The 18,380-nt window shown below is 42.0% G+C and overlaps 1 protein-coding gene across 3 annotated transcripts in view; it reads right to left on the minus strand.

The window, feature by feature from the left end:
• The window catches only part of LOC106604820 (regulator of microtubule dynamics protein 2), a 116,302-nt gene that overhangs the window by 30,642 nt on the left and 67,280 nt on the right, over positions 1-18,380 (minus strand). For all 3 annotated transcript variants that reach the window (XM_082975174.1, XM_014199876.3, XM_014199869.3), the window contains one exon: positions 7,512-7,572. In XM_082975174.1, the coding sequence (XP_082831300.1) occupies positions 7,512-7,572 (61 nt within the window). The remainder of the gene's footprint in view (positions 1-7,511; positions 7,573-18,380) is intronic.

The raw sequence follows: 18,380 nt of genomic DNA on the forward strand, positions 1-18,380 counted from the left end.
CATGACAGCCCACTTGGAGTTGGCCAAAAGCCACCTAAACGACTCTCAGAGCATGAGAAACAAGATTCTCTGGTCTGATGAAACCAAGATTGAACTCGATGGCCTGACTGCCAAGCATCATGTCTGGAGGAAACCTGGCACTATCCCTATGGTGAAGCATGGTGGTGGCAGAATCATGCTGTGGGGATGCTTTTCAACGGCAGGGACTGGGAGACAAGTCAGGATCGAGGCAAAGATTAACAGAGCAAAGTACAGAGAGATCCTTGATGAAAATCTGCACCAGAACGCTCAGGACCTCAGACTTTGGCAAAGGTTCACCTTCCAACAGGACAATGACCCTAAGCACACAGCAAAGACAACGCAAAACTGGCTTCGGGACAAGTCTCTGAATGTCCTTGAGTGGCCCAGCCAGAGCCCGGACTTAAACCTGATCGAATATCTCTGGAGAGACCTGAAAATAGCTGTGCCGCAATGCTCCCCAACCAACCTGACAGAGCTGGAGAGGATCTGCAGAAAAGAACGGGAGAAACTCCCCAAATACAGGGGTGCCACGCTTGAAGCGTCATACCCAAGAAGACTCGAGGCTGTTATTGCTGCCAAAGGCGCTTCAACAAAGTACTGAGTAATATCATGTCTAGGAGCTCTACGGACAATTCCTTCGACCTCATGGCTTTGTTTTTGCTCTGACATGCACTGTCAAATGTGGGACCTTATATAGACAGGTGTGCTCCTTTCCAAATCATGTCCAATCAATTGAATTTACCATCTCAATGATGATCAATGGAAACAGGATGCACCTGAGCTCAATTTCGAGTCTCATAGCAAAGAGTCTGAACACTTAAAGGTAAAAAATAAGGTATTTTTTGTATTTGTAATACATTTGCAAAAATTTCTAAAAACCTGTTTTCGCTTCGTCATTATGGGGTATTGTGTGTAGATTGAGGAGGAAATGTATTTTACTTAATCTATTTTAGAATAAGGCTGTAACGTAAAATGTGAAAAAGGGGAAGGGGTCTGAATACTTTGAACGCACTATGTAGGTTTACATTATTGTAGTCTGGCTCTAATCACAGTGGATACAATGTAAATGTGATCTATACAAGCCCTGTTTTTACGAAACCTGTTCTGCTCATCTTCAAGTAAACCTGACATTTCCAAATACTGAGACCTCTGTAATTTAATGGAACCTGTGGATCATTCTTTGATGACTTTGGGATTGGTTTAATGATAGATATGTACCAAGTTGAAGGGATGACACCATTTTCAAAACAGCTCCTACATTCCTGTTGCTTTTGTTGTTTTTGCTTTATCAACAGCATTCTGGAATGAGTTTGAGGTCTATCGAGCCCTATTCATCTCAATTTTCAACCCATTCTTTAAGTTGGGTCATTTCATCAAACACAGATGGTATATTGGTGCCTGAAAATAGGTTAGCAAAAACATTTCCCAGTTATCTAATACACAATTCTTCTTATGTTCGAGTTCATTCAGACGCACAAATATCATACCTCCAAGACATGTTAACCTCTCACCATTACAATAACAGAGGTTAGCATTTTTGGGGGTTATGATATTTGTGTGTCTAACTTTCTCACTCATCATTATTCACAATTCATTCAGGATTATCCGTAATCATGGTAGCATCCACATTCATGTAGAAGTGTTTAAAAACATATTTGTATTTATAATAAGAGTGACTCCAAAAGGGACAGTACATTATTTAACATGAATTTCTATTGGGCATAAAATAAATTGGAAATAATCCCAAAAAACAGCAAATGCATCCAACAAATATGTAGAGTCACAAGCTTGATATAGTCATTGCATGCTATGAATATGGGACCAAATTCTACACTTTTGACTACTTTAATACACAAGTGAATTTGTCCCAATACTTTTGGACCCCTAAAACGCGGGGACTATGTACAAAAAGTGTAGTAATTTCTAAACGGTTCACCCCTAAAATTAAAGCTGGCAGTCTGCACTTTAACCTGTCATTGTATAATTTCAAATCCAAAGTGCTGGAGTAGAGCCAAAACAACAAATGTGTCACTGTCCCAATACTTTGAGCTCACTGTATGCCTTCACATTTTGTGTTACAGCCTGAATTCAAAATTGATTAACTAGATATTTTTGTCTCACCCATCGACACACAATACCCCATAACGACAAAGTGAAAACATGTTAAGAAACTTTTGTAAATTTATTGAAAATGAAATACAGAAATATCTAATTTACATAAGTATTCACACTCCTGAGTCAATACATGTTAGAATCACCTTTGGCAGCGATTACAGCTGTAAGTCTTTCTGGATAAGTCTATTAGCTTTGCACACCTGGATTGTACAATATTTGCACATTATTCTTTAAATTCTTCAAGCCCTGTCAAGTTGGTTGTTGATTATTGCTAAACAGCCATTTTCAAGTATTGCCATAGACTTTCAAGCCGATTTAAGTCAAAACTGTAACTAGGCCACTCAGAAACATTGAATGTCATCTTGGTAAACAACTCCAGTGTAAATTTGGTCTTGTGTTTTAGATAATTGTCCTGCTGAAAGGTGTCTGTGTCTCCAAGTGTCTGTTGGAAAGCAGACTGAACCAGGTTTCTTTCTAGGATTTTGTGCTTAGCTCTATTCCATGTATTTTTATCCCCCCCAAAATCCCTAGTTCTTGCCAATGACAAGCATACCAATAACATGATGAAGCCACCCCCATGCTTGAACATATTAAGAGTGGTACTCAGTGATGTTTGCCCCAAACATAACGCTTTGTATTCAGGACATGAAGTTAATTTCTTCGACACATTTTGCAGTTTACTATTGTGCCTTATTGCAAACAGGATGGATGTTTTGGAATATTTGTATTTTGTACAGGCTTTCTTCATTTCACTCTGTCATTTAGGTTAGTATTATGGAGTTACTACAATGTTGATCCATCCTCAGTTGTCTCCTATCACAGCCATCAAACTAACTGTTTTAAAGTCACCATTGGCCTCATGGTGAAATCTCTGAGCGGTTTCCTTCCTCTGAGGCAACTGAGTTAGGATGGAAGCCTGTATTTTTGATTGACTGGGTTATTGCTACACCATCCAAAGTGTAATTAAATCAATTTAAAATTCAGGCTGTAACAACAAAAATGTGGAAAAAGTCAAGTGGTGTGAATACCTTCTGAAGGTACTGTTGGTTATCATCAAGTTTAGTTCACACAAGTCAGACAATCTCCTGCCATGGCCTTGTGTGCTTTGGCAGCATAATGAGGACACACACAAACTTAAATCAAATCAATACGTAGTACCTGAGAATTTTCCTGAGTGGTTCCTTTTGAATCAGTAGAGTGATGATAGGCCTTGTCCTATTTTACCTGGCAGGGATTGCAAGGCACTCTAAAACTAGATGCTTGTAAGGACAACATTCCTGCCACACACTGCAGCCCAAGAAGGCATGTGTCACTGTTCTAGGGACAGCTGCAGGGCTACTCTGTCACTCACCCAAAACCAGAGGCTTCTGAACCTCTGTCATGGGCAAGTCCTATTGCAAGTTTCAGGCCTTGTACTAACTAAAGAGATTAATTGGATATAAATTCATCCACGACTGATTCACACATCAGTTGAGTGGGTCGGAAATAGTATCGCCCGAGTCCTAGGTGTGTGCCGTTCAAAGGGTGGTTCTGATCACAGTTCTATTCCTTCGTGCTACTGTACATGACCATCTCTTACCATACCAGGACTAGTTCTGTTTCAATCTGTTTTCTTCCATTTGGTGCCTAACAAACACAACCTTGAATCTGGGATAAATCTCCAGGGACACACAGCTGTTAAAGAGAGAGGAAAGCCTTCCATAAATCTATAGCTGTGACCGACAAAAATACATCTTGGTCGACCGAAAGTCGTCAGTTCTTTCGAACAATGGATTGGTCAAAATTTTTCCATATATAGACACACCCTACGTGTTTTAATAAAATCAACTACATATGCATTGAGCTTGTCTGATGATTTAAGCGCACTCTTTGATGAAATAAGACACACATTACTCAAGAGGGAGATACAGTGGCTTGCGAAAGTATTCACCCCCCTTGGAATTTGTCCTATTTTGTTGCCTTACAACTGGGAATTAAAATTGATATTTGGGGGGTTTGTATCATTTGATTTACACAACATGCCTACCACTTTGACGATGCAAAATAGATTTTTTTTTATTGTGAAACAAGCAAGAATTAAGACCAAAAAAAAAAGAATACTTGAGCGTGCATAACTATTCACCCCCCCAAAGTCAATACTTTGTAGAACCACCTTATGCAGCAATTACAGCTGCAAGTCTCTTAGGGTATGTCTCCATAAGCTTGGCACATCTAGCCACTGGGATTTTTTGCCCATTCTTCAAGGCAAAACTGCTCCAGCTCCTTCAAGTTGGATGGGTTCCGCTGGTGTACAGCAATCTAAGTCATACCACAGATTCTCAATTGGATTGAGGTCTGGGCTTTGACTAGGCCATTCCAAGACATTTAAATGTTTCCCCTTAAACCACTCGAGTGTTGCTTTAGCAGTATGCTTAGGGTCATTGTCCTGCTGGAAGGTGAACCTCCGTCCCAGTCTTAAATCTCTGGAAGACTGAAACAGGTTTCCCTCAAGAATTTCCCTGTATTTAGCACCATTCCTTCAACTCTGACCAGTCCCTACCGATCCGCACAGCATGATGCTGCCACCACCATGCTTCACTGTGGGGATGGTGTTCTTGGGGTGATGAGAGGAGTTGGGTTTGTGCCAGACATAGCGTTTTCCTTGATGGCCAAAAAGCAATATTTTTGTTTCATTTGACCAGAGAACCTTCTTTCATATGTTTGGGGAGTCTCCCACATGCCTTTTGGCGAACACCAAACGGGTTTGGTTATTTTTTTCTTTAAGTATTGGCTTTTTTTCTGGACACTCTTCTATAAAACCCAGCTCTGTGGAGCGTACGGCTTAAAGTGATCCAATGTACAGATACTCTAATCTCCGCTGTGGAGCTTTGCAGCTCCTTCATGGTTATCTTTGGTCTCTTTGTTGACTCTGATTAATGCTCTCCTTGCCTGGTCTGTGGGTTTTTGTGGGCGGCCCTCACTTGGCAGGTTTGTTGTGGTGCCATATTCTTTACATTTTTTAATAATGTAATGGTGCTCCGTGGGATGTTCAAAGTTTCTGATATTTTTTTATAACCCAACCCTGATCTGTACTTCTCCACAATTTTGTCCCTGACCTGTTTGGAGAGCTCCTTGCTCTTCATGGTGCTGCTTGCTTGGTGGTGTCCCTTGTTTAGTGGTGTTGCAAACCTGGGGCCTTTCAGAACAGGTGTATTATACTGAGATCATGTGACAGATCGTGTGCAATCTAACTAATTATGTGACTTCTGAAGGTAATTGGTTGCACCAAATCTTATTTAGGGGCTTCATAGCAAAGGGGGTGAATACATATGCACGCACCACTTTTCCATTTAAAAAAAAAAACATTATTGGAAAAAAAATGTTTTTTTAATTTCACTTCACCAATTTGGACTATTTTGTATATGTCCATTACATGAAATCCAAATAAAAATCCATTCAAATTACAGGTTGTAATGCAACAAATTAGGAAAAAAACTCAAAGGGGGATGAATACATTTGCAAGGCACTGTAGAGATCAAGATAACCAGAAGAAAAAAAAAAACGTAACCTAACCCAACTATTCTCCTCCCGCTCCTACTGGCTTTCGCAGATTTTGCCATTACTCTCCTGAAGTTGCTGGTTATAGGTTGCACAAGGAGTCGGCAACCTTTCTCATGTGGAATGCCAATTTATCTTACTATTTCTACCAATCTGAGTGCCAGTTAGGGTTTTCATATGCACCTTTTCGTGGAACAGATTCATTCATCATGTGGTTAATAAATGTTTTATCCAAATCTAAATGAAAATGACAAACCTAAAAAGTAACTTCTATTGCCATTACCAACTATGTAAAAATGGCCTATAAAGCCAACAAATAAAACAATTGCAGCCTGCAAGTAGAATAAAAAAATTATAAAATAATATCCTAGAAATCACATTGGCTATTTTTTCTTTTATTTAACTAGGCAAGTCAGTTAAGAACAAAGTCATATTTACAATAACGACCTACCCCAGCTAAACCCGGACGGCGCTGGGCCAATTGTGCACCGCCCTATGGCTATGCATGGCCTGTATGCAACTTGAAACATTGTATCAACTATTAACTTGGGTCTGGCCCGAAGCTGTGCTAGCAAACTTGCAACATTGTATAAAATATTCTGGCCCTCAGAGTTTCCAGCACCAGTGAGCTCCTGGACAGACACAGCTGTGGGCTATTTGAGCAAGGGATAAGAAGTAATCATTTTATGATGTTTCCACTGGATAAGAGCATGACATTTTTTGAGTGGTTATCTTAAAGGAGAGAGCTGGAAAGATTTTTCAAATACATTGAGGAACTATTGTTATTCTCAGTGGATGTAAAAACAGACTTTGTTTGCTTGCTGTTTGTGGTGAAAAAAGAAGCTCCACAGCTTATTAGTGGTGGTGCGTTAAGCCAATCAGAAATACTATTAGATCCACAAATGGGCACATTTATATGCCTACATTTGCGCGTAGGCCAAGTAGCCTGTAGGCCATATGTCAATGTGGGCATCCTTACTCAACATTGACAGGAGCGCTCCAAAAGACAATGACTAAATTGACAAAACTCGTAAATGGAAGTAAATAAACTAAAACGTGTTTCTCACAAGTGTAGCATAGGTTGTGGCTCTGCAAACAACGTGTCCACTCCAAAAATTATTATGGTAAAAGACTGGAATAAATAATAATATATTGAATGCAATTTTAACCTTAACCCTAAACACCCTAGAAATAGCATTTGACCCTGTGGGGACTAACAAAAAGCCAGAAAATTTGTAATTCTTTTTGTTTGTTTACTAATCTTCTGGGGACTTCAAAGTCCCCACAAGTATAGTCACACACACACACACACACACACACACACACACACACACACACACACACACACACACACACACACACACACACACACACACACACACACACACACACACACACACACACACACACACACACACACACACACACACACACGCACACACACCTCAAGTAGGTTTTAACACTAGCCTCTGTTTACCTAGTTCACTTCAATGTGCTTGTACATGTCTGGAAATGTGGGTGTGTGCATAGTGCACACTACACAGCCAATGAGGTCATAGATGGGTGTTGGAGGAAGTGAGTGACTCACTTTCAGGGCTGAGTCAAATGTACTCATGCTAACAACATTGAGGCTAAAATATATGCAATCAATGGAGTGGACATGCAAGGAGAGGTAAGAACATTCACTCTTTGGGATTTGAGTGGATAAATTGACATAGTACCAAGCCATAAGTTACATAACTTTAGGGTTACAAACTAATTGAGTTTCCCATCTAGGATTGGAACATAGGTTTAAGATGATGTACGTGTAGTGTATGGCTAGAGTGAAAAAGACTCACCACTGATGACTTTCGGCACACATAGGGTTCAGCTTTACGGCTTCCTCGCCAACTTTCTTCCCTGAAGGGAGAGAAAAAGGACATGAATAAAGCTACTGCAGGAAAACACGACCTCAGTATACACAATACCGGAAGCACATGTTTGTTCACGTCATATACAGTATATACAAATGTATTAGGCATATATACAGTGTCTTCGGGAAAGTATTCAGACTTTTTACACATTTTGTTACGTCACAGCATTATTCTAAAATTGATAAAATTATCCGTAGAGCTCCGAGACAGGATTTTACTCAGTACTTTGTTGAAGCGCCTTTGGCAGCAATAACAGCCTCGAGTCTTCTTGGGTATGACGCTTCAAGCGTGGCACCCCTGTATTTGGGGAGTTTCTCCCATTCTTCTCTGTAGATCCTCTCAAGCTCGGTCAGGTTGGAAGGGGAGCATTGCTGCACAGCTATTTTCAGGTCTCTCCAGAGATGTTCGATCGTGTTCAAGTCCGGCCTCTGGCTGGGCCACTCAAGGACATTCAGAGACTTGTCCCGAAGCCACTCCTGTGTTGTCTTGGCTGTGTGCTTAGGGTCATTGTCCTGTTGGAAGGTGAACCTTTGCCAAAGTCTGAGGTCCTGAGCGCTCTGGATAAGGTTTTCATCAAGTACCTCTGTACTTTGCTCCGTTCATCTTTGCCTCGATCCTGACTTGTCTCACAGTCCATGCCACTGAAAAACATCTCCACAGCATGATGCTGCCACCACCATGCTTCACCGTAGGGATGGTGCCAGGTTCCTCCAGACGTGACGCTTGGCACTCAGGACAAAGAGTTTAATCTAAGTTTCATCAGACCAGAGAATCTTGTTTCTCATGGTCTGAGAGTCTTTAGGTGCCTTTTGGCAAACTCCAAGCAGGTTGTCATGTGTCTTTTACTGAGGAGAGGCTTCCATCTGGCCACTTTACCATAAAGGCCTGATTGGTGGAGTGCTGCAGAGACGGGAGAACATTCCAGAAGGACAACATCTCCACAGAGGAAATCTGTACCTGTGACCATCGGGTTCTTGGTCACCTCCCTGACCAAGGCCCTTCCCCTCCGATTGCTCAGTTTGGCCGGGCGGCTAGCTCCAAGAAGAGTCTTGGTGGTTCCAGACTTCTTCTATTTAAGAATGATGGAGGCCACTGTGTTCTTGGGGACCTTCAATGCCCCAGCTTTTTTGTTGTTGTTGGGTGTCCTTCCCCAGATCTGTGCTTCGACACAATCCTGTCTCGGAGCTCTACGGACAATTCCTGTGACCTCACGGCTTGGTTTTTGCTCTGACATGCAGTCAACTGTGGCACATTATATAGACAGGTGTGTGCCTTTCCAAATCATGTCCAATCAATTGAATTTACCACCGGTGGACTCCAAATCAAGTTGTAGAAACATCTTAAGGACGATCAATGGAAACAGGATGTACCTGACCTCAATTTCGAGTCTCTTATCAGGGTCTGAATACTTATGTAAATAAGGTGTGTGTTTATTTTTTACATTTCTGAAAACCTGTTTTTGCCTTGTCATTATGGGGTATTGTGTGTAGATTGAGTAGTAAAAATGTGTATTTAACCCAATTAAGGCTTTAACGTAACAAAATGTGGAAAAAGTAAAAAAGGTCTGAATAATTTCCCAAATGCACTGTATGAGCGCAGGAAAAAAAGATCATGTTGTAGGCAGCATAGAGAAGAACCGATAATTGATTGCATGGCGCAAGAACGAATGCAATTAATTTATTATTGAATGTTAGAGAAATCTTTGTCGAACCAAAACAAGCACACAGCCTTTGCTCAAGGAACTCGAACACAAATCATTTGGGTTGCTGCAGTTTGCGAATGATATTGTGCTTATCACCCTCATGGCAGTCAAGCAATGCATTCCACCAAGAGTCGTTCACAATGTAGTCCAGTTGCGTCCACAACTAGACCTCGGTTCAAAATGTATCAATAATCTGATTTGTATGCCTAGCAATTAACAAATGTACATTGTTTAAAGCATACTTTTACAAGTCTCAGTCAGAAATGACAGCTTCACCAAGCCCCTCTCCGCCCTAACAAATGGGAGTCGTTGTCCCAAAAGCATCAAAGCAGGAGACAAGCTTAGGTCCAAAATAAACCCATAGAAAGGCATTGGACTTATTTTGGACAGATTTTGGCGAGAGTGAAACCTCTCACTTCGCCTCTTCCTTTCTGCTGATGGTGAACAACATGAAAAAGAGAGGCTTGCAGAATCATGACGAGTTTTCAGTTAATCGTTCGTTGGTAGGGGGTCCTGCGTGCTCTGGACTCAAATGAACGAAATTAGTAAAAATATTTATTTTGACTGAACGAGTCAAAAAGTCAGTGAAAAGAGCCAAACTTCCCATCACTAGAAGCCAGGGGAAGTTCAATGGCAGAAATAAGCTAGATTGGTGGAAACCCAGTGACGCCTCACAACACGTCGAACAAATCACGCTTTGCTTGGGCAGAGCGCCAAGGGTGCTCACCAGACTAGTGCCGTAGCAGCAACAAAAAATGTTAACCAAATAAGCACGGGTGAGAAAACCAATGTGCTGCAAACGTTCTAAAATGTTTTCACAGCGAAGCTGCAGCAAGAGGGGAGAAATGGTATACAATGCTGGAGTGATTATTTGGCTGTGCAGGCTAGCATGAGGGACAAGAAGTAGATAGCCACAATGAAGTTAGTTTTGAGAAAAGTCAGATAACCTTGTATGCTACATCGGTATAACTAAACTCAGCAAAAAAAGAAACATCCCTGTCTTTCAAAGATAATCCAAATAACTTCACAGATCTTCATTGTAAAGGGTTTAAACACTGTTTCCCATGCTTGTTCAATGAACCATAAACAATTAATGAACATGCACCTGTGGAACGATCGTTAAGACACTAACAGCTTAACAGACAGTAGGCAATTATGGTCACAGTTATGAAAATTTAAGTCACTAAAGAGGCCTTTCTACTGACTCTGAAAAAGCAAGATGCCCAGGGTCCCTGCTCATCTGCGTGAACGTGCCTTAGGCATGCTGCAAGGAAGCATGAGGACTGCAGATGTGGCCAGAGCAATACATTTCAATGTCTGTACTGTGAGACACCTAAGACAGCGCTACAGGGAGACAGGACGCACAGCTGATCGTCCTCGCAGTGACAGACCACGTGCAACAACACCTGCACAGGATCGGTACATCTGAACATCACACCTGCGGGACAGGTACAGGATGGCAACAACAACTGCCCGAGTTACACCAGGAACGCACAATCCCTCCATCAGTGCTCAGACTGTCCGCAATAGGCTGAGAGGCTGGCCTGAGGGCTTGTAGGCCTGTTGTAAGGCAGGTCCTCACCAGACATCACCGGCAACAACATCGCCTATGGGCACAAACTTACCGTCGCTGGACCAGACAGGACTGGCAAAAAGTGCTCTTCAATGACGAGTCGCGGTATTGACTCAGCAGGGGTGATGATCGGATTCGCGTTTATCGTCAAATGAATGAGCGTTACACTGAGGCCTGTACTCTGGAGCAGGATCGATTTGGAGGCGGAGGGTCCGTCATGGTCTGGGGCGGTGTGTCACAGCGTCATCGGACTGAGGTTGTTGTCATTGCAAGCAATCTAAACGCTGTGCTTTACAAGGAAGACATCCTCCTCCCTCATGTGGTACCCTTCCTACAGGCTCATTCTGGCATGACCCTCCAGCATGACAATGCCACCAGCCATACTACTCGTTCTATGCGTGATTTCCTGCAAGACAGGAATATCAGTGTTCTGCCATTGCCAATCCTATTGGGCATGTCTGGAACCTGTTGGATCGGAGGGTGAGGGCTAGGGCCATTCCCCCCAGAAATGTCCGGGAACTTGCAGGTGCCTTGGTGGAAAAGTGGGGTAACATCTCACAGCATGAACTGGCAAATCAGTCCATGAGGAGATGCACTACAGTACTTAATGCAGCTGGTGGCCACACCAGATACTGACTGTTACTTTGTTCAGGGACACACCAGTCCATTTCTGTTAGTCACACGTCTGTAGAACTTGTTCAGTTTATGTCTCAGTTGTTGAATCTTATGTTCATACAAATATTTACACATGTTATTAAGTTTGCTGAAAATAAACACAGATGACAGTGAGAGGACATTTCTTTTTTTGCTGATTTTAACTACCATTAGCTACTAGCTAGTTCCATTCCTCTCACAATTATAAAGCCAACAATATGTTAATAAAAACAGCCCAGTATCTAGCTTGTCCAGAGTCAGTGATACAGAGAGCAAACATGTACTGTTCATCTCCCTCAAACTCAACTCTGGACCTCAAAGCCAGGCATACTGCTGGTAACCAAAAAAGTGTGAAACAAATCAAAATACAGTTGAAGTCGGAAGTTTACATACACCTTGGCCAAATACTATTTAAATGCCGTTTTTCACAATTCCAGACATTTAATCCTAGTAAAAATCCCCTGTCTCAGGTCAGTTAGGATCACCACTTTATTTAAGAATGTGAAATGTCAGAATAATAGGAGAGAGAATGATTTATTTCAGCTTTTATTTCATTCATCACATTCCCAACGGGTCAGAAGTTTACATACACTCATTGAGTATTTGGTAGCGTTGCTTTAAATTATTTTAACTTGGGTCAAACGTTTCAGGTAGCCTTCCACAAGCTTCCCACAATAAGTTGGGTGAATTTCAGCCAATTCCTCCTGACAGAGCTGGTGTAACTGAGTCAGGTTTATAGGCCTCCTTGCTCTCACATGCTTTTTCAGTTCTGCCCACAAATTTGCTATAGGATTGAGGTCAGCGCTTTGTGATGGCCACTCCAATAAGCCATTTTGCCACATTTTTGGAAGTGTGTTTGGGGTCATTGTCCATTTGGAAGACCCATTTGCAACCAAGCTTTAACTTCCTGACTGATGTCTTGAGATGTTGCTTCAATATATCCACATAATTTTCTTTCCTCATGATACCATCTATTTTGTGAAGTGCACCAGTCCCCCCTGCAGCAAAGCACCCCCACAACATGATGCTGCCACCCCCGTGCTTCACAGTTGGGATGGTGTTCCTCGGCTTGCAAGCCTCCCCCTTTTTCCTACAAACATAATGATGGTCATTATGGACAAACAGTTCTATTTTGTGTGGTCCCGTGTGGCTCAGTTGTAGAACATGGTGTTTGTGTTGATGATTAGTTATTTGAGAAGGAGACCAAGTCAAGACGCTGGACCGGGTGATTCAGTTTATAGTAAGGCAGTTTATTATGAGACAAAGATATTTGGCAAAGCATGCACGGACTCCTTCGTTTAGCTCATAGGGAACTAGCAGAAGAGAGCCCCGAAACATAGTGTACATCCAATTTATACAATGAAATAACAGTGTGTTGACGTTGAGTCTAGTAGGTCCGCTCTCCTGACTGGTCGATGAGTGGAGGGACGGTCCACTCTCCAGGTGGTGTCGACTTCCCATTGGCCCTTGGCAGTGTCCTTTGTCCTCGGAGTCCAACACACCTAAGTGTGTGTGTGTGTGTGTGTATTTCTGGTAATTCGTGTCTGGGTGCTTGCGATATTCATGGAATGTTGTTCTTTACACCAGTGGTCAGTTCGTGTGGCTAGGGTGCTTTCATGTCTTGACATTTTTGTGTGAGTGCTTAGTCCGCCATCAGTCTCTGGGTGTGGTCGTGATTGGTATCAGTTGGTTGCTCAATATGTCTCTGGAGTTTTGTTGTGTGCTGTTGTGAAACATGTTGTGCAAATGCCCTCCTTATATATCATTAGGTAAAACGTTAGATTATCTTTATTACATTTGCAACGCCAGTGTTGTGGGTTCGATTCCCATGGGGGACCAGTACGTAGAAGAAAAAAAAATGTATGAAATGTGTAAGTCGCTCGGGATAAGAGCGTCTGCTAAATGACTCAAATGTAATGTAAAAGTATTTTTGTTTCAACAGACCAGAGGACATTTCTCCAAAAAATACAATCTTTGTCTGCATGTGCAGTTGCAAACCGTAGTCTGGCTTTTTTATGGCGGTTTTGGAGCAGTGGCTTCTTCCTTGCTGAGCGGCCTTTCAGGTTATGTCGATATAGGACTCGTTTTACTGTGGATATAGATACTTTTGTTCCTGTTTCCTCCAGCATCTTCACAAGGTCCTTTGCTGTTGTTCTGGGATTGACTTTCACTTTTTGCACCAAAGTACATTCATCTCTAGGAGACAGAACGCATCTCCTTCCTGAGCGGTATGATGGCTGCGTGGTCCCATGGTGTTTATACTTGCATACTATTGTTTGTACAGATGTGCGTGGTACCTTCAGGCGTTTGGAAATTGCTTCCAAGGATGAACCAGACTTGTGATTTACAATTTTTTTTTCTGGAGGTCTTGGCTGATTTCTTTTGATTTTCCCATGATGTCAAGCAAAGAGGCACTGAGTTTGAAGGTAGGCCTTGAAATACATCCACATGTACACCTCCAATTTACTCAAATAATGTCAATTAGCCTATCAGAAGCTTCTAAAGCCATGACATCACTTTCTGGAATTTTCCAAGCTGTTTAAAGACCCAGTCAACTTAGTGTATGTAAACTTCTGACCCACTGGAATTGTGATATAGTGAATTATAAGTGAAATAATCTGTCTGCAAACAACTGTTGGAAAAATTACTTGTCATGCACAAAGTAGATGTCCTAACCAACTTGCCAAAACTGTAGTTTAACAACAAATTTGTGGAGTGGTTGAAAAACGAGTTTTAAATGACTCCAACCTAAGTGTACGTGAACTTCCGACTTCAACTGTATATAGATGATGTCACCAGTCTAGGACCGAAAGGAACGTTGACTGAATAATCTGCTTTCTACTATTTAGCGAGAGGCAGGACCTATTTCTATAGAATAAGTACATTTTTACTCTTAGCTTTTTAACTAAGTCATCAATAAGCTTTTTAAAAGACAGCTTTTCATCCTGTCAGATGCCCAGATATTTGCAAGCTTCTTCCACATTTTGTTACGTTACAGCCTTATTCAAAAATGTATTAACTTATCAATCTACACACTATTGTTTTTATCAATCTACACACAATACCCCATAATGACAAAGCGAAAGATTTTTATGAATTTGCAAATGTATTAAAAATAAAAAACAGAAATACCTGATATATAAATATTTAGACCCTTTGCTATGAGACACGAAATTGAGCTCAGATGCATCCTGTTTCCATTGATCATCCTTGAGATGCTTCTACAACTTCATTGGAGTCCACCTGTGGTAAATTCAATTGATTGGACATGATTTGGAAAGGCACACACCTGTCTATATAAGGTCCCACAGTTGACAGTGCATGTCAGAGCAAAAACGAAGCCATGAGGTCGAAGCAATTGTTCGTAGAGCGCCGAGACAGGATTGTGTCGAGGCACAGATCTGAGGAAGGGTACCAAAAAATGTCTGCAGCATTGAAGGTCCCCAAGAACACAATGGCCTCCATCATTCTTAAATGGAAGAAGTTTGGAACCACCAAGACTCTTCCTAGAGCTGGCCACCCAGCCAAACTGAGAAATCGGGGAAGAATTGCCTTGTTCAGGGAGGTGACCAAGAACCAATGGTCACTCTGACAAAGTTCCAAGGTTCCTCTGTGGAAATGGGAGAACCTTCCAGAAGGACAACGATCTCTGCAGCACTCTACCAATCATGACTTTATGGTAGAGTGGCCAGATGGAAGCCACTCCTCAGTAAAAGGCACATGACAGCCTGCTTGGAGTTTGCCAAAAGGCACCTAAAGGACTCTCAGAACATGAGAACAAGATTCTCTGGTTTTGAAACCAAGATTGAACTCTTTGGCCTGAATGCCAAGCATCACGTGTTGAGGAAACCAGGCACCGCTCATCACCTGGCCAATACCATCCCTATGGTGAAGCATGGTGGTGGCAGCATCATGCTGTGAAGATGTTTTTCAGAGGCAGGGACTGGGAAACTAGTCAGGATTGAAGGAAAGTAGAACAGAGCCAAGTATAGAGAGATCCTTGATGAAAACCTGCTCCAGAGAGATCAGGACCTCAGACTGGGGTGAAGGTTTACCTTCCAACAGGACAATGACCCTAAGCACACAGCCAAGATAACGCAGGAGTGGCTTCGGGACAAGTCTCTGAATGTCCTTCAGTGGCCCAGCCAGAGGCCGAACTTGAACTACTATCTAACATCTCTGGAGAGACCTGAAAATAGTTGTGCATTGACACTCCCGATCCAACCTGACAAAGCTTGAAAGGATCTGAAGAGAAGAATGGGAGAAACTCCCCAAATACAGGCGTGTCAAGCGTCATACACAAGATTAGAGGCTGTAATCGCTGTGTACTGTGTAATGGGTCCTGAACACTTATGTAAATGTGATTTGTTTACATTTTTTTATACATTTGCAAAGATGTCTAAAACCCTGTTTTTGCTTTGTCATTATGGGGTATTGTGTGTAGATTGAGGATTTTTTTAATAAAGCTAACATACCAAAATGTGGAAAAAGTGAAGGAGTACTTTCAATACTTTCCGAATGCACTGTTCATATGCTTAAATCATCAGTTATTTTTATGGACTCTAGAGAACATACTTAGTTTTACCTACATTCAATACTAATTTCAGGTCAATAGAGTTTTTCTGTAATATAATGAAGACAAACTGTTCCTAATTTTGTACACTCAGTGTTTATGCCATATGATGCAAAATTCATTGAGATAGCTGATACACTGAGACAACGACAATCAAATTAAACATATTGGAGATAAGAATATTTTGAAGATAAATATTCTACCTGAAATAGGATACTGGCCATTGGCCCAGTTTTATTGGAAGGCATTCTAATTGGTCAACCACAGGCTAGGGCTGGGTTATAAACTACATCCTGTCCCTTTGTTCACTGGCGAGAACCACAGGAGAGAATCACTAAGGACAGGGAAGGAACCTCCATCTACCTCTCAGCATAACATCTATGATTTATCCTCTTTGAATAAACCTATTTTCCTCCCCCTGATTTGCTTTGGGGTCTGTGTTAAAGAATAACATGAACTAGATCTTACAACTAGACAAAAAAGACATTTTAATTTGAGAATACAACACAGAACCACTTCCCCTCTTTATTGCAGGATTGTGATATGTGATTGATCAATATTGACATTTTGAATAATAGTTTAACAACTAAAATAAGTTTAAACACTTCACTTCAAAAGAAACAACAATTCACTACAAAATGTACAAATAAGATAACTCGTATGTAAGGATTAGACATCTTAGTCTAAACAATAGATACTTGAGTAGTAATAAGTAAGCAATTATAACTAAAGCATCATTTCATTCATTCATTTCATTTCATGTAAATGTAAATGTAATTTCAGGTTAACAAAAGAACTCCATACCAGCGGTAGCCAACCTTGCTCCACTGATCCCTGATCTACTTCGTGAGCAGACTTCTGTTCCAGCCCAGCAATAGCACACTTGATTATCAACTCATTATTGATGGGCTGAAACAGAACCCTGCACACCAACAAGGGTTGGACTGCTCCAATTTTAAATCGGTTTATACATTATGTGTGTGATGTTTTAACTTTATTTTTGTATACAACGTGCTAATATAGGTAGGCCTAGACATATAACCCATGTTAGCAATGTTCTATACAAAAATACTGCTGGTATTCACAGTTGCTTTGTGAGAAGGTGTTCACAGTTAGCCATTGTTATGAATGTGAATCTAAGATGGCGTAGCAGTCAGACGTCTTTGTCCTGTCTTGTCCCTTGCATATATCTTTTTACATCTTTTTCTTCGCATATCTTTTAAAAATATTTTCCTAAACCTCAACTTCTAAATACTCTCCTGCAACCAGCCTCACCCAATGTGGCGTGGATCAGTGTTTTTTCCTAAAGTATTTCTATTTACTTCGGATCTGGAATCCCTCAACTGAAGCTAGCCAGCTAACTACCTACCAGCTATCAGTCAGCAAACCATTGCTACTGGTCATTAGCTAACCTTTAGCTTGGAAAGCTCTCGCCAGTTCGAACAACGTGACTCAAACCAGAGCATAACGGACCTATTATTATTTTTTCCCCCATATCCCCGGATTCCTACCGCAAACTCTGAACATTTTCATCTGGATCTTCACAACTAGCTAACCACAATCCCGGGTGACTACTCCTCGCTAGCGTTTCCATCCCGGAGCAAGCACCAATTAGCCTGAAGCAAGCCCGGCCCGGGCTCCTGTGCTACCACCGAAGCCCACTCCTGGGCTACAATATCCGGACCCCTTCTACTGCCGGTACGGGGCATGGAACCCCACCGATCCTCTACGACTGGAATACCGACATAATCTGCCCGAGGATTCCAACAGGCCCCTCAGGCGCAACGTCCGCAGAAGGCCCATTCTGCTAACCGCGGCCTACTAGCTACCTAGAGCTACTTGGAACCCTAATAATTCCACGACTGGTCTATCGACGTCACCGCACGAAGAGGCAAAAACAGACTTACCCCCATCGCGACGTCCCCCAAAGGCTAACTTGCTAGCCGCGGTCTGTTAACTGCTAGCTTGCCTGCCCCAGTCTGCTAACTGCTAGCCTCGGTCTGCCAACTGCTTGCTTGCTAACCCGGTCTGCCAACTGCTTGCTTGCTAATGTAACCGATGTGAAATGGCTAGTTAGTTAGCGGTGGTGTGCGCTAATAGCGTTTCGATCGGTGACGTCACTCGCTCTGAGACTTGAAGTAGGGTTTCCCCTTGCGTTGCAAGGGCCGCGGCTTTTGTGGCGCGATGGGTAACGATGCTTCGTGGGTGTCAGTTGTTGATGTGTGCAAGGGTCCCTGGTTCGAGCCCGGGTTGGGGCGAAGAGACGGACGGAACCTACACTGTTACACTAAC

The sequence above is a fragment of the Salmo salar genome, chromosome 01 (genome assembly GCF_965601325.2).
Source record: "Salmo salar chromosome 01, fSalSal1, whole genome shotgun sequence".
NCBI lineage: Eukaryota > Metazoa > Chordata > Actinopteri > Salmoniformes > Salmonidae > Salmo > Salmo salar.